The 12703-nt window shown below is 41.8% G+C and overlaps 1 protein-coding gene across 5 annotated transcripts in view; it reads left to right on the top strand.

The window, feature by feature from the left end:
• SMYD2 (SET and MYND domain containing 2) overlaps positions 1-12450 on the top strand; it is a 29109-nt gene extending 16659 nt beyond the window's left edge. For 4 of the 5 annotated variants that reach the window (XM_042051751.1, XM_042051755.1, XM_042051754.1 and 1 more), the window contains 7 exons: positions 1146-1213; positions 2902-3004; positions 5366-5476; positions 7251-7371; positions 7570-7744; positions 9147-9255; positions 11235-12450. In XM_042051751.1, coding sequence (XP_041907685.1) covers positions 1146-1213; positions 2902-3004; positions 5366-5476; positions 7251-7371; positions 7570-7744; positions 9147-9255; positions 11235-11315 — 768 coding nt within the window. In that variant the 3' untranslated portion in view covers positions 11316-12450. The remainder of the gene's footprint in view (positions 1-1145; positions 1214-2901; positions 3005-5365; positions 5477-7250; positions 7372-7569; positions 7745-9146; positions 9256-11234) is intronic. The other variant, XM_042051752.1, reaches the window with a different exon arrangement.
• Positions 12451-12703: the final 253 nt, after the last annotated feature.

The following is a 12703-nucleotide window of genomic DNA, read 5'->3' as shown; positions in this document are numbered from 1 at the left end:
CTTTGGGTATTTGTGTGTTTCTAAAAGCCAGTCCAGGCTGCATTCCAGCTTGTGGGACATATCACTTTGCTTGGTGAGCAGCCTGGTCTACTGGAAGATGTCCCTGCCTCTGGGGACTGGAGAAAAACCAAGCGATTGGAACTTGATCTTTACAGTCCCTTTCCAGAACAAATACTGCACTGTCCTTGATTGACTGTTCCTGTGCCCTTTCTAGCTTTAGCTGGACTTGGCCATGTTGTTTTAGTGAGTAGTTTTAGTGCTTTACTGGTGCTTTATTCATGTTTGTAGGGAGATAATGGTGAATGTAGAGAGGTTCTCTTTGTGTCGGTATGTGTGTGACTTGAAGTGGAAGTGGAATAAAGTACTTGACTGAGGTGCATTTTGGCCACTTAAAGTCATATAAACCACATGAAAAAAGCTGAAACTTCTGTAAGATTCCTTTTACTTGGATGAGAACAAAAGTGAGAAAGTTTTAAAACCTGCTTGAATCTATTCTATAAGAGAGTTTTGTGAACAAGTTCTTTTGATCCCGTGTCTGTTTAAATTAGGAATACACTTCCTCTCATACTCTGTCCTTTTTCTGTCCCCTCCTATTCTATGTCTTTACGAGGTTCAAGTCTTTCTCAGTGCTTTTGTTGTTTTCATGTGTGCTTTAGCTGTAGCTGATATGTGCAGTCTTTGATGACAGGTGCTGTTGTGGCAGGTCTCTGTGACATATGCTCCATCAAAGCTCTGTACTGCCCCAGCCTGGCTGAGTTTGCTGCCCTTCATTCCCACATTGCTCCTTGCATGTGTAGTTCTGCTTTGGCCCTTTCCTTGTCGTGGCCCAATGAAGTCTCTTTGCCTCATGTTGGGGTGAGGTTTTGTGTGCTCTTTCTCTTGGCTGGCCCACTAGATGTGTCCTGAGCAGGTGCAAGTGTTGAACTGTCAGTTCTTTGGTGTCCTGTGCATTCCTTTGGAGAGGCATTCTATCCTCACTTCACTTGTTGAGATGTCGTGGAGCTCCCTGTGAGTCCTGGGGAGGTGGATGGAAAATTTTAAGCAAATATCTGCAATTGTGTTTGATGTATGAGAATGTGACATGAGTACATGTGGAGTACTCAGCTGATCAGCAGCTGATCCAGCACCTTTCTCTTTTTTCTTAGGTTAACTGTAATGGCTTCACAATTGAAGATGAAGAACTCTCTCATTTGGGATCAGCCATATTCCCTGAGTAGGTTGATTTTAATATTTTAAAAGTAAAACTAACTTATTTAAAAACAAACAGAGGAAGTAGATATCTACCAAAAGAAATCAGTTTATCTTGTTTTAAATATCTTTAATTGGCTAATAAAATGTGACCAATTATTTGCAGTAAAATCCAGTAATTTTGGTAAAATTGCTCATGTAATTTGTTTTGAAACTTAGATTGTGAACTGTATTCAGGTTGGTAGAAACACTTAACTTGGGTAGCAGGTTCTGGGCAGGGACATCAAGTAATGATCAAAGCCAAGTGAAAAGGATTGCAGGTGACTAGCTCTGTTCACAACCTTCTGGTTTGGGTGGGTATAATCCTTCACCTGGTGCTCTCTGAACAGCATCCCTTCTACCTTTGTTCCTTGGCAAATAGTAAATCCCTTTCATAACTTCTTTGAGCCTCCTTGCTATGACAATGGAAAAAAAAATGTGCAAGCTTCTTAGCTTTACAAATAAACTGCAGATGTTACGTGTTAGCTGCAGTTCGGGAGTGGGGGACCACAGCTTTCTTTAGGGCCAAGAAACATTTCTTGCATTTTTAAATCTTCCCTTCCCACTTAATATTGTAGCAGAGGAGGGTATTTTCTGTCCCTGATCTTTGCACAGCCTGTATGAAGGTATTAGCACTGAGGCTTAGTTTGACTTCCTGGTGAGGCTCGGATTACTCGAAGCTTATCTGTGTCAAGGTAACCTGAAACTCACAGATGCCTGCTTAAAGCGGGATGTGATTTTGCCAAGTGCTGCAGACAAGCAGTAGTAGCTAGTCCTTGCTTCACAGATTCTTCTTCAGGCAGGTTTGTCTGCAGTTCATATCCCTGATCTACAGGTTGGAAATTAATGCCTTGAAATGCCCAGGATCAGAGTCATTGTGGGAAGAGGAGAGTATTAAACCAAGCTGTTTTGGAAAAATGTCCAACACCATCCTTTGTAAATGCTCAGGATATAAGAGTCAGATCTTTCCTACTTAACAGATATGCCTGTGAGCTAAAAATACTGAAGAGACAGTTGTTATTTTGCTAGATTGGAAGAGAAAGAAATAAAATTACAAGTTTTATCTCAGATAAGCAGTGAACTGCACTTTCTCCAAGCTTGGTATTAAGGGGGTTTACTTTTCTCTATCCATCCAGGTTTTTGTCCAAGTCATGTGCTTGTATAACAGAGATCTCCTCCCTCCCACTTCAAACATGGAGGCTGTTTACATTTGAGTAGAATCCAGCTAAAATTTTAACACCCATCTTAAGTTGCAATGCAGCAAAGGCTTTTGTTTTCATGTGTTTGCTTGTTTCCTTTTGGGTTAAACATGTTTTTCGTTCTTTCTCCTCTGAGGAAAATAGTCTGTCTATCATGTTGATAGTAAAGCTATATGAACATGCCTGTCAGCTGTCCTGTAGCACTGTAAGAAAGGGAAAATAATAACTTACCTAGTAATGCAATAATAGGATTTAAAAATTGTAATGATTCATTAGCACAGCCATTCTCCATATCATTAGAATAAACAACAGCACAACAGATTTTCCCAAGGTTACCTTCATGTTAAGCCTCAGAATAAAAACAGCTTACTGACTGAATCTTTCAGACTTATTTATTTTGTGAAGTGGTGCTTAACTTTTTGTCTGTTGCTTGTGGTGGTGGTTGGGGAAAACATTTACTTTTCTACTTTTACAGTGTTGCATTGATGAACCATAGCTGTTGCCCAAATGTGATTGTGACTTACAAGGGAACCTTGGCTGAAGTCAGAGCTGTTAGAGAGATTGAGCCTGGAGAGGAGGTAAATGCACAGTGTTTGAATGTGCTCTGTACTTGTGCAACCTGACAGGATTCATTCTGCTTCTCAGGGTTCATTTCTATTAGATGGCAACTTAATAATAGGAAGGAAGGATCTCATGTTTCTCAAAGAAATGCAAGATGGTGCTTTGGAATAGTTAGGGTGGCTCTGGAGGACTGAAGGGATTTTTGGAGACAGTACCCTATTTTGTGCTAAAACATGGGAAGGGCACCTGCAGCAGTCACTGTGTATCTGCCAGCCTCTCTCTCAGTTTGCCCATCTGTAAAATGAGGCTGAGTTTACTGATGTTTGGCTGGTGCTTTGAAATTCCAAGATCAAAGCAAATTATTACTGCTATAATAGTTCCCAGTATAATAGTAATGTGTTGAAATTGAAGCCAGAATAAACAAGGTAAATGGTACAGATAAATCCTCTGACTTCTGTTTGGACAGAGCATCCACAAAACATGGGACTTGGTCATATCACCTCAGTGGCATCTGCTGGGAAGTCACAGAACAAATGTGTGTTTTTAGGTGGAGTGAAACTGAACGCAGAAGGATAAAAATCTGTGAAATTGAGTAAGGCTCTGGGTTTACCTTGAAACTTTCTCAATCAAATAATGAATTTGGCTGGGAGTTTTAAACAGAAGAGCTGCACTTTACTTTAAAAAACCAAAAAAAGATGTTAAACAGAGTTGAGGAGGATGTTCAAATATCTGCAGGGAATGAAGATACTGAACATCCTCTCTGGGGATGGAGTTTGCACAGTTTCAATGGCTTATTTGTAAATAATAATTAAGTGGGTGAAGTTAATGCTGATAAGCTCAGATTTGATTTTTGATAACTTCTACTGTTTTCTGAGGTGTGTGATAGCAGCCTGCAAGAAAGGTAGAGAGGTTGTTTTTATGGATTGTAGCTGTTCCCCGTTGTGAACAAAGTGAATTTAGTTGCTGTAGCCAAGGGTGAATGACTCAGGTGAGCAACTTCTTTTGATGCCGTTTGCCAGCGATGATTTGTCTGTGATGCTGGCAGTCACTGCAAATGCATTGTGGTAACAGACAAGGACTGATTCTGGCTTCACAGTTTTGCTGTGGAATCCCAGACATTTTCAGCATGTTAGGGGGAGGTGTATCATTAGAGGTAGAGAAGTGGACTCTTTACCTTGCTCAGCATCTTCTTCAGCTTGAATTCTGCCTTAGAAGCTGCATCAGCTCTCCAGGACCTCACGGATTTTGCTCATTTGCTTTTCTGACACTTCAGAATTTTCTAACTGTGAGCTGTGGCTGTGTGTGGTCGCTGTGCAGTCTCCCAGACTGTGTCTCCATCTTCAGGCTCCGTGTAGCCATTGCAGGGCAGCACTGTAAAGTTTTTTTGCTGTAAATGTGATTCCTGCATTCCACATGCTTTGAAAATATCGAAGGGAGGAGAGGAGTGTGAGGGAAAGTGTGAGATGACACACACTTAAGAAGAAGGTGCACGGTATGAAATTACATGTAATTTTGCTTTTAAAGAAAAGAGAAACTTTAAGTATAAAGACTGAGCAAAGCATTTCAAATAACCATAAATGAGGAAACGGAGCTAAAGCTGTTCCTTGGTCTGCAGAATGATCAACTGCACCGTGCATAGGACGTGTTTCTTGGGGGAGATCTCATTTTAAAAGCAGAGCATTAAAGCTAGTTGCAGGGGTTCTTTTCTGAAGACCATTGAAATAGAGGAAAACTTAAGAATAGTGTATATGAAGGGCCTTTAAAATGATCAAAAGCAGGTTTTCTTTGCTTTAAAATATTGCTGCTGAAGTAAATCTGATATTCATTCTCCTTGAACTGGAGCACTGGGCCTCTCTTCTTTTCAGAGATCTAAAGGTCTTGTCCTAAGTTTCTAAAGCTACTAGTGACTCGTGTTGCCCCAATTTTTGTAGGTTTTCAGAAAGAAAAATTTGAGATTCCAGCCTCCAAAAAACCAGGCCACTGTAATTTATCCTAGGCTGGATACCTGAAATCATTATTTTACTTCTGAAAAGTAGGCATCTCTTTGTAGTCTGACAGGAGCCTGAGATTTATGCTGTGATAGTTTCCTTATCCACACCTGAATCTTGCTCTCCTGGGTGCAAGCCAGGGTAATATTTGAGGGAAATTCCACAACAAATAGGAAAAGAACACTTCTCTGTCAGGCTGCATTCACAAGTGACAACTCCTGATGCTGCCAAGGGGCTTGGAATGTGAGGGAGCAGCCAGGTGATGTGGCTGCAGGGGTCCACAAGCTGCATGAATATGTAGTTGTCATACTACATATATCAGAACTAGTATAATAAATATGTTTAATTATGCTGCTTCTCACTAACTGCTATTTTTTTTCCACCATGTAGATTTTTAGCAGCTACATTGACCTGCTGTATCCCACAGAAGACAGAAATGACCGGTTAAGAGACTCCTATTTTTTTAGCTGTGATTGCAGGGAGTGCGTTACGAAAGAAAAGGTAGTGCAATTGGTGTGAAATATACTTCTGACTGTCAAGGCACCTACCTATGTCCTTAGATGCAATATTCTATCTGGGTTAATTACTTTTTGGAAAGTAGGATAGTGGGATGGGGGGAGGTTTTGTTTTTCTGTCTTTCTGTCCAGAACGCTTTCTGATACTCATTCTTTCCACTGTAATTATGACACGTCAGGAAATTTCCTGGTAGAGGCCTATTTAAAGTTCAGCTGGAAAGCAAAGATGAAAACATTGTTAAAAGTAGATAATTATACTGTGTCTATGCTACCTGGCCAAAAGAATTAAGCTCAGAAATTTTTTTTTTTTTGTAATGTCATACTTTCTACCAACTCGCAGCAAGGAAATCTTGCTTGGGGCATTTCTGGGGTCCTGTTCTGGGATAGAGTACTGCTGCATTTCCTGGTTGGGACATTACAGTCAATTCTAGGTGACACTGTATGGCATCTCTGGATGTTTTGGAGACCCAGCAGAATCTGAGGAATGGCCTTTCCTACAATAGCATCAGATTGATCTGCTCAGGGACAGTGTGGTCCTGGGTCACAGTCCCTGGTGAGGTTCAGGCCAGGGTTATTTTTGTTCATTAGACATGAGCTGGTGCCCCTCAAAGGACAAAGGAAGATCCAGACAGTCTTCCTGAAAACAAGGTGTTAGATGTTTTAAAGAAAAGCACTTCTTGGAGGGAAAAGGTAGATACTGAGACAGCTGTGCCTGTGCAATCATTTGGCCCTCCTTCACTGAAGGTCCTACAAGAATTGAGCTCTGTGTAGCTTATCTGTCATTCCAGACAAGATCAGTGTGTCTGGCATAATCTAATCCTTAAGTTCCAGATCATTTTTCCTCCCATCTTCACCAGGCATCCTTTTAAGAGCTGCTTCCCAAAGTGACCAGGCAACCATCTCCTTCCCCTAAATGGTGTCATCTTTTGTAATTTTTTTTCCCAAATAGTACCCAATACTGTTGCTTGAGATCATTCTGCTGGTACCATATCAGTTTTTCCCCACAGTTACCTTGATAATTTTGCCATGGAATTTAATGAAGCCAGGATTTCACCTGTGATTTTCAACAATCTTCTGCTCTGGGAATCACCTGTCACTCATTTTCCTTCAGTTCTGGAAAGAGTCCCTGTAGCTCTCTCAGCTGGCAGATTAAATAATAAAAAAATAAAGAAATCTAGCAACAATGTGAAGCTTAAACAGCAAAAAATTGTCTCTAAATTGTAGCTGACTTCATGAAATAGTATGTTAGATAGATAAGAGTAAGTGGAGCTGTCCAGCAGAAATAACAAAATACATGGAAATGGGTTTTGTCTGTAGATCTGAAGGATCCTTTTCTGTGTTTAAGTTCATGTAATTTTCCACAGAGACATCACTTGGTAGTTGACCTAAGGTATTTGAGCTGTTATAGCCCTAAAACTAAGGCTAAATTTGTTTTAAACCCTAATCTCTTTGAAACAGTGAAATTTCTTATGTAAAACTGCTTGCAACACACAACTGAAAAGCTATTCGATCTTTCAAAAGAAAGGGACTTCATGGAAGTAGAGAATAGCAGATGAACTGGAGGGCCAGGGGATCCTAGGATTTCTAGCCAAGGCTTTAGAGAAAAATTGCAGGTGCACATTCTACATTTGTTTTTTCATTCTTTGAAGAGCTTAAGTTCGCATCTGTGTCTTTTTATTAGAGTAATTTTGTATAGCAGGTGCACTTTTATTTGTAGGGCTTGGAACCTGCCTTTGTAAGGTCCATTGTGTTTCCTTCAGGATAAAGAGAAATTGGAAATCTGCAAGCTGAATGATCCTCCGTCAGCAGAGACAGTAAAGGACATGATCAAATATGCCCGGAACGTGATTGAGGAATTCAGGCGAGCCAAACACTACAAATATATCCTTTGTCTTACCCTGACTCCATTGGCGTGTGACCTAAAAATCTTACCTGCTGGACTTCAGAAGTACTTGCAGGAGAAATACTATGACCAGTAGAAATTAAACTTATCTCTGTCTTCTTTGTGTCTGAAGGCATTACCAGATAGTTGTATAATGAGAGGCCATCGATTTATTTCATTCCTTGACTTCTTCCTACCCCCTAGTGAATTACTGGAGATCTGTGAACTCAGCCTGGACAAGATGGGTGCAGTGTTTGAAGACAGCAATGTTTATATGTTACATATGATGTACCAGGCCATGGGCGTCTGTCTCTACGTGCAGGACTGGGAAGGTGCACTGTGTTACGGGCAAAAAATTATCAGACCGTACAGGTAAATATGAGAGACTATTTTTTTTTCCTTAGTGCTCTAATTCAGTAATCTGAACAATTAAGACAAGTCTGGGCAGAGATCACTTCTCTCAGTATATGTGGTATAGACATTCTACCCATGATACCACTACTCAAAAAGGAATATTTAGATGCTGGGACAGTGTTTGTTACTATCAGAATGTGGTCTGCAATATATAGCAGGACTGACTTTGAAATCATTGCTTTGGGTTCTCAAAACAATTTTGTGCCACCTTGGGTGCTGTGCTAATTCTGCTTAGCTGGTTTCCAAAATACTGTAATTTTTTACTAAAGAAGGGCTTCAAACTACATCTGCAGCCGGTATTTTGTACAAGGTAATGGAGGCAAAGCCTGTGTTGCTGTCAGCTTCCCGCAGTCTCCCAGTACTCTCCCTCTGCAGCAGCACAGTGGGCACGGCTGCAGGAGCGCAGAGCCGTGTCCCGGGGCTGGGGCCGAGCAGCAGAGGGAGCTGGAGATGAGCTCAACTCCTGCGCTCAGAGCTGGGGGTGCCCCGTGTTGCTCCCCTGCTGCCCTAGAGCTGGAGGCATGGGAGAATGCCCAGGCTGAAGCCCTTCGTGGGGCAGGGCAGCACACAGCCTCTGCAGGAGATAAGAATACTGTTTCTGATAAAGTTCTCTGGTTTTGCAGTAGTGAGCCCGTTCATTAGAGCCAGCCGGTTACACTGGCTGTGTCTGGTGCTGCCGTGAATCTCCCAAACAGATTCTTGTCTTGAGATGTGACTTTCTTGCCAGCTGGGGGGAGCGCAAGAAAAGCTCTCCCTTTGGAACAGATGCCAACATAAAGTCACAGATCACTTGGCAGAGAACAGTGATACAAAGAAGGAGCCAACATTCCCCCCCTGGGGGCTCAGTACTATTTATCTTCCCTGGGACTTACCCAGCTCCTCTGGCTCTGAGCCTGGCATTCCAGGTCAGCTCTGCTGCAGCGGGCTCTGCCCACTCAGTGTGTGCGAGCACAGACTGCCATGTGTGCCCTGCACACTGCAGAGGGCCCCTCGCTTTCCAGCCCACCAACTATTGTGGAACACACGGAGCGACTGCTGCGGGTGCAGGGTGGCTTCAAAAACTCATAACAATGCAGGCTCTCTCTGTAGCTGGCTAGATTAAAACTAGTGGCAGAAAGTCATTGCCATCTGACAGCTGTTCAGAGGCATATGGTAGTTTCAGTTCAATTCCCAGCTGACAGGCGTCCCCATCCCAGACACAATTGGCACTGGCTCTTGGCAGTCACGGCAGAGGGGATGAGCACTGAATGGGCAGGGGCAACAAGAGGCAGCTTCTTGCCCCATGAGAGGGGGACAGGGGCTGGGAAAATGCAATGAAACTGCCAAGGCTGATAAAGCTGCATTTCTTTCTGTCTTGCAGTAAACATTATCCCTCCTACTCGCTGAATGTTGCCTCCATGTGGCTGAAATTAGGGAGACTGTACATGGCACTGAAGAACAGGACGGCTGGAGTTAAAGCCTTGCAGAGGGTATTTATTGCCTGATTTCTCCATTAATAACACCAGTTCAGGTTGTTGAAACACTGTGTGCTTCTCTGTCAGTGAGCCTGGCAGGGTAGGAAATGCACCATGAGTTAATATATTTGGTCACTGGATTTTTGGCTCAGATTTGGCTTTTCTAATGATGGAGTATAGGTCTGCTCATGGGTGCCTTTTCACAGTGGGCTCATACTGCAGCAGCTGGAACAAGAATTATGCTTAAACATTTGCTCTGAGTTCTTCACTGAGCTAGAGCTGCACTAGTGTAAATGAAGCAGAACCCTATCTTCCCCTCATTTGCTGGGTAAGGACAGGAAAAATGCTTGGCTCTTATAAAAGGCACATAGTGTTTCATTGAAGTCTGTGATTTCTATATCCAACTTAAGCTAAGCATGCTTTTGGTAGTTATTTGTTCTGGAACCAGTTGATTTTTACATAACTGAAGGGAATTCAATGCATCTGGTAATGCTGAAATTGGCAAATACAGCATTTTGGTTTTATGTTTTTCTTCACCCCTTTTTGTTATTCTGTGCCTTATTCTTTAGTTTTTTATTCTTCTATTTTGTTATTAGTCTGTACTACGTTTCTTGACTATTTTCCTTTATTGATGTTGGACAGAAATTTATTTTAGTTTCTTAAGCATCAGTGACTACTGTAGCATATAATGACTCAGTGTGGAATGTCACAATGTATTTCTTCTTGCTTTTTAGATGCTGGCAAGGTTTTAGCCAGCAAATAACAGCGCCATCCAACCATGGTGAATGATGCTACAATCTATGCTCTAAAATGTAACTGTTACCTAGTTTGAAATTGGCATAGGTTTTCCTTCACTGTGGTGTTAAACCCTTGCGTAGAAATGGGAATTGTGCCAGTAGGAGCATGGGATGGGGGGTAGGGAACTGTGAGGTAGATTTGTTGGCATAGTTAGTTTCCTAACACAAACATTTCTTAATGACTCACTTCCAAAAGCTGTCTACAGGAACTGCCCAAAGTTATCCCAGCCTCTGATCATTGGGATTTAGTGGAAAAGCAAACCCATTGTTCCCTTTCAGTTTGTGAGCAGCTCATCCAGAAGGTCCTCCTTTCTTTTTGTGGGCAGGAGGAGGATTGGAGTCATTTCTTGCTGCTGAGGTGGAACCAAAAGCCCTTATTGTACTGTCCTAACAAATACAAGAGCATAAAAGTTTCCCAAGGATGAAATAACTAAATGCTCAGAGGGCCAGGATACCGCAGTTCCTTGCTCTGTCTTAGCACTGTTGGTCTTTAAACATTCTCAGACTTACACTGAACTTTCCTCTCAGTTCTGTCTCATGCTGCCTTTTATCACATCTTTTCTCAAGAGGAAATCTTGCCCTTGCACACATTCTGCAGGGCAGGAAATGTGCCAATCAGGGGGTTTGGCTGCCTGCAGTGTTCCCTCTCAGGCCTGGAGCAGGCTGCAGGTAAAACACCAGGGAGTCAGGCACAGCAGCATCTGTCCCAATCTGACGGGATCTCCCTTTTGCTTCCTTCCTGAAGAATTGGCAGTCCCTGGAAGGAGCAGAGGGTTTACAGACTCAAGTCTGAAATGCCTCAACATTACTCCTGCACTAGGCCTGCATGTCTCTGACAGCTCAAGGATAAATTGGTAGGAGCAGAGCTCGCTCTGATACTGGCTAAGTCCTCTGCTGGAATATTATCCACCGCACTTGCAGTTTTCTGTCCTGGAGCTGGTTGCATTCAAAGTAGTTTTGTCAAGAATATAATTTTGAAAGGTGCTTTGGGCTCCTTTAAGATCAAAGATGTATTCTCTGAATATAAAACCTTTATTACTTAGTTTTGAATTTCATTTTATTTCCTACTGGGTTTATGACTACAAGGGGACAAAAAGTAGCTAGAGGTGTCAGACTGCTTCAAACCTCTAAAGAGAGTATTTATAGCCTGGTGTTATATATGAATCAATTGTGTGAATATTTTTTTTCTTTTCGTAGGCAATTGCTATCATGGAAGTAGCACATGGGAAAGATCATCCATACATTTCAGAGATCAAAAAGGAATTAGAGGACCACTGAGCCTTTGAATCTATGCAATCCTTCAAACCTTTATTTAAAAAGCCTTGTTATGGAAACCTTCAGGAGCACTTTGAAAAGCGGTAGAGTATGAGCACAGTTCTGTCCTATAATTGGAATGACAAACACACTTAGGCCTAGCTTCCACACATCTACAATTGCCTTTTTTTTTCTTTTTTAAGGAAGCATCCATGGTTCCTTAAAGGTTATGCCTTTTGATGGCTCATGGGCAAAAATGGCCATTTTTTTCTTTAGGGATGTTGATGTGGATCTTATTTGTGTAAAATAAATAAAGTGGTCTTGGGCCCTCTTGACTCCACTTGTACACTTAAATGGGTGCAATAGTCCTGTGATATCTGCTTTTGCCCAAATAGTTTTGCTTAATCTGACAAATTAGAAAAAACCCTACTTTTTCTGTTGTGGTTTGGCATCCATTTCCTTTTTTTCTCGCGTCATTTTTGTTTGCAGTGGCTTAACTGGGAGAGAGGAGAAATGGGGTGATGAATTCTGTACATTTTACAGCAAAGCCACCAATGTTCCCTCAACCAGTTAATCTGCAGGTCCATCACTGCTCCTGGCAGATGAGGATTCATCACAGTAAAGACCTAGAGCTCAACTTGTCTTGTACAGAAGATACTGACACCTATCTTGGAGCTCGGAGGCTTGCACAAGACATGAACTATGCAAATTCTGGCTTTTTAGTCCCCTTTACAAGTTAAAGTGAGTTATTGCAGAGGAGAGCTCATATTTCCTTACAGCCATACCTTCACCTCCAGTGGATTACAACTATTGTAATAGTATGTTAGCAATTATTTTTAAGAGAGGAATAGGAACACTTTCTGAGAAAAAAGTCCAGGACTTAGCTTTCTCCACCCATATATAAAACAAGGGGATTTTTTTCCCCTCCATTTAGATCAATGGCAGGAGTTTGCTTTTAAGGATGGGGGAAAAAAAGAGTGTAGCTGTAAACTTCTAGCATCAAAACTGAAATATGGTGCTCAATAAAATTACCTGCCCATTCCTTACTGTTTTCACAGCTTATAAAGTATGATGAGAAAGAGAACACATCACCCTTAAGAACTTCATTGTATTTTCTTTCTTGTAAGCACTGCTCTGAAAATAAAACTGCTAGAACAAGGGTCTGTCAGCTCATTTTGCTGAAATCTTTCATTGCTCTCCAGCCAGCAGTTGCTGCTGGAGTACATAAAACTGCACCACATCTACAATTCCGGAAAGCCAAGGCCATTTAACTACAGCCAAACCTAGGAAGAGGGCAGTAGCTGACTCTTTTTATCCTAACTTTGTCTTGTCAAATAAACTCTTGTCCTGGGACATAACACCTTTACTTCAGCAAGTCTGTCCAGAGCCCAGACCACGCTTCAACACCAAAG

Source organism: Corvus kubaryi, unplaced genomic scaffold, assembly GCF_017639235.1.
Source record: "Corvus kubaryi isolate FWS band 111438036 unplaced genomic scaffold, C.kubaryi_AGA036_p1.0 76, whole genome shotgun sequence".
NCBI classification, from domain to species: domain Eukaryota; kingdom Metazoa; phylum Chordata; class Aves; order Passeriformes; family Corvidae; genus Corvus; species Corvus kubaryi.
The sequence above is the reverse complement of the archived record's forward strand: the minus strand, read 5'-3'. Positions and strand labels throughout refer to the sequence as shown.